The 3,777-nt window shown below is 41.3% G+C and overlaps 1 protein-coding gene across 2 annotated transcripts in view; it reads left to right on the forward strand.

The window, feature by feature from the left end:
• Positions 1-3,777, forward strand: part of epas1b (endothelial PAS domain protein 1b) — a 56,797-nt gene that overhangs the window by 43,125 nt on the left and 9,895 nt on the right. For both annotated transcript variants that reach the window (XM_046065616.1, XM_046065615.1), the window contains 4 exons: positions 1,500-1,647; positions 1,898-2,106; positions 2,575-2,813; positions 3,201-3,314. In XM_046065616.1, the coding sequence (XP_045921572.1) occupies positions 1,500-1,647; positions 1,898-2,106; positions 2,575-2,813; positions 3,201-3,314 (710 nt within the window). The remainder of the gene's footprint in view (positions 1-1,499; positions 1,648-1,897; positions 2,107-2,574; positions 2,814-3,200; positions 3,315-3,777) is intronic.

The following is a 3,777-nucleotide window of genomic DNA, read 5'->3' on the forward strand; positions in this document are numbered from 1 at the left end:
CTTTAGTAAATTAAGCCAAACTTCTGTAATGTATAATTGTTAAACACACTGTTACTATAAAAAAGCCGTACAGAACAAAAAAAAGACCAAAACAACCATTTAGGACATTGATTTAGTATTTGTAGTGGTTTTACACCAAGTCATCATCTTAACTAACCCCTTTAAACTTTTTTTAAAACAAGAAATAACCCAGCAGTGAGATTCTCCTTTTCAGTTTAATTATGAGTGTCTGTATCTTGAAACTAAAAAAATAAACACAAGATGAAGGAACTGACTTCAATATCAGATTTTAGGACTCAGAGTTTCTGTAGATCGTTAGTTTTGTGTTGAATATGGATTTGTTTTTTTTTTGTTTTTTTTGTGTGTGTATGTTTCTTTACCTTTGGTCTTAATCATCTGTGTCTACAGTCCTAAACTGGCTGAAATCTTCTGAGATAAAGGGCTCTCTATCCGTCTGTCTCTATATCTCACACACAGACAACTGGCTCTCACGGCCAACGTGACCAGCCTGTCGATCAGCACATGCTAACAGCGTTCTGCTGCATGTAATGCTGCCCTAAGCTTCCTTACACACACACACACAGTCACTGCCCTTATGTACACTCTCTGACCACAGTCCTGCTCCTTTCCCACGCCAGTGCTGAACTTTGGTCTGTAGCCAGCACATCTCCCTCTCAACTCAAACATCCGACTTTGTCCAGCTAAATGATGTTTGGTTGATTTCACAGCCTCACACACACACACAATAAATACATGGATATTTAATGAATAATTCAATAATTAGAAATGTAAATACAAAAAAATTACAAATTAAGCACAAACTACAGTACATACAGCTGCACTGAGCTTTGACAGTATCTCCGTCATTGACATTAACAGACTGAAGTACTGTAGCTTTCAGTTCAAGGTATTTTCTCATGAATGGTTAGTTTCCTTCAGGCAAGATTATTCAGTTTGTATTACTCCGCTGTACAGTAAAATAAGAGCACCTTATAACTCAAACAATGATCATTTTGTTAGCATTCAATAAAAATAGCTTTGTCATAAAGTATTTTATTGAAACCTCATAGGAGCTAATTTTTTTTAACTGAATGGCAAAATGTTTGATATAATTCACTAGTCTTTAAAAGTGGGTTGTAACATGGTCTTGGTCTGTAGAGGAGCATGTTTTCCTAACTGATTTGACTCTCCACACTACCACGGACTTATATTTTCAAAACACAATTAATGACCAAACATTTAACGCTGAATCTCCATTATTGCTTAATGTGTGAATATGAGCGGTTAGGTGCTCATGATGACTCATTACAATCATAAAAGACTTCTGGGCAGGACAAAGACTGAGTTGAGAGGACAGCTCATTCTGCAACATAAAACCATCTTCACTGTCATGAGTATAATTATGGACAAGTAGCTCAGTTCATACTTGAATTGCCTTGAGTCACCAAACACAATAGCTCGTAACAATAGTTCTTTCCCACTTCTCTCTCTCTCTGCAGTGTGTACCAAGGGTCAGGCAGTCAGTGGTCGGTATCGTATGCTGGCGAAGAACGGAGGCTACGTCTGGGTAGAAACCCAGGGAACTGTCATCTACAACAGCCGCAACTCCCAGCCCCAGTGCATCGTGTGCATAAACTATGTCCTCAGGTAAGTACAGTCATGTTGGGAGACACAGTTCTGGAAAACTGTAGGTGGAAAGATGTTGAATTTGGGCGAAAAGTTTGTTTTAGATGTCTAGGTTAATTAAAATAATTGTTTCAGGTAGCAGATTATGGAAAAACCTGCAGCATGCTAAAATGAAGGCTGCAAATCACATTAAAAGGTTTGTGTGCTCTGAAAGCTGCACTGTATCCAAACAAAACCCAACTCACCGTGCTGTCCTTCTCCAATCCTGCAGCGACATTGAGGAGAAGTCCATGATTTTCTCCTTGGAGCAGACAGAGTCACTGTTCAAGCCATGCCACATGAGCAGCTTCTTCAACGCTGGAGGTGAAGGCGTGGCCGGAGAGGCGGGAGATGCCCTCTTTACCAAACTCAAAAAGGAGCCGGAGGACCTCGCCCAGCTGGCTCCAACACCTGGAGATACAATCATCAGCCTCGACTTCCGTCTGTATTGACTTCTGTCATCTTTTAAGTGCATGTGTTGGGCTCATTATTATGTTAGCTTTAATGCAAAAAAACACATTGTAGTGCATTACATAAACGTGGCAACTGTTAAAATTGTGTTTGTAGTCAGTTAAATAGGTATGATGTGCACAAAGCATTGTCATCAACTCAAAGTGGTCACCTCAGCTATGTTCAAGCTCTTGATTTTAACAGGCACCTGCCAGCCAGTCAGAAAGTAGAAAAGTATTTTCCATGGTATTAAATAGTTTGAACTTCAGGACTTTAACCACCTCCATTTAATGCTATAAAAGCTACTTAGATTAGATAGGCTAGACAAACATTTTGTAAGTTAGTTTTATTGAAATTTTCAATTACAGTACGCGCATCAGCTGTCTCGTGTTTGTCAAACCTTTTTGACACTTTAATTCTTGATCCCGTCTCTTTACAACTGACTTATTTATTTTGCAGGCCGCACTCACTTCGAGGAGCCCCAGCAGCCAGCTGGATACGCACAGGCGCCTGCTGCATCTATGCCCCCTCCGGACCCTCCATCCTGGGCCAGCGAGAGCCACAAGCTTGCCCCTCCATCATCAGGCCAAATCTCTGCACCAGTTCCAAGGGACATGGTTACCATGGCCAGTACGTTCACTGTGCAGCAGAATCCGCCACCGGGCAGCGCCACTCCGAGCCTCAGCAGCTGCTCCACGGTGAGGACAAGGAGGGAAGGCGGGATTGAGAGACTGAATGTTAAATTGAAAGGAGTAATTAGTTAGTGAGCGAGTGACTGGTTGTGTTTGTTTCATAGTTTGTTCTTTCTGTGTCCAATGAGGCCTGGGGGGTTAAAGGTCACAATCTGTGGGCAGTGTGTGTGGGAATAACGGGGGTGGATATTTGGAAGGAACAGGCTCTTAGCAGTGAATAGTGCCTTTGTCAAAACCCATCTCTCGCTCTTTGTTTCGTTCTTTCTACACTTGGTTCTTCCACTTACGTTTTGTCCCTTTTTCTCTGTGCTTGCCATCTTGTTCCTCTTTGCGCTCTCCATTTCTGTATCTCCTTTTCATTTCCTCCATCCTGCTTCTCTTTTACCTCTGCAGCCCAGCAGCCCAGGTGATTACTACAGCTCAGTGGAGAGTGACCTGAAGGTGGAGCTGACTGAGAAGCTGTTTGCTCTCGATACGGAGAGCAACAACAGTCCTGCAAACACTGAGGTGTGTCCTTCTCTTTGTCCCATGAATATACTTATGTCTAAAACTTACTCTCTGTGTCGTCAGTTCATTGATTTGACTTACGAGGCCTTGTTTACTGAATCTGGTTGAAAACTTGGCTTTCCTTGGCTCTTCCTTTTTGGGAATCAAGGAGAAGATTTTTCCCATTTTGAATGACATTTTTAGTCTTTCTACAACTTCGCAAGCAGAATATCATACAAATTATATCTTTTTTTCAGGGTTGTCATAAATCCGTTATTTTAAACACCGCTCTTAACAGCCAAGATAATCTGTTTATCAAAAAAACATTTTAATATAATCTATTTTAATGTAGACTCTTTGTATGTTTTAAGGCTTTTGTATAAACTACGAATTTGTAAAAATGTACCTACCTGCACACTCAAACAAGGATCATGTAATCTACATAAATGAGCAGTGGAGACCCCCCCCCCCCCCCCCCCCCCCC

The sequence above is a fragment of the Micropterus dolomieu genome, linkage group LG12, assembly GCF_021292245.1.
Source record: "Micropterus dolomieu isolate WLL.071019.BEF.003 ecotype Adirondacks linkage group LG12, ASM2129224v1, whole genome shotgun sequence".
NCBI lineage: Eukaryota > Metazoa > Chordata > Actinopteri > Centrarchiformes > Centrarchidae > Micropterus > Micropterus dolomieu.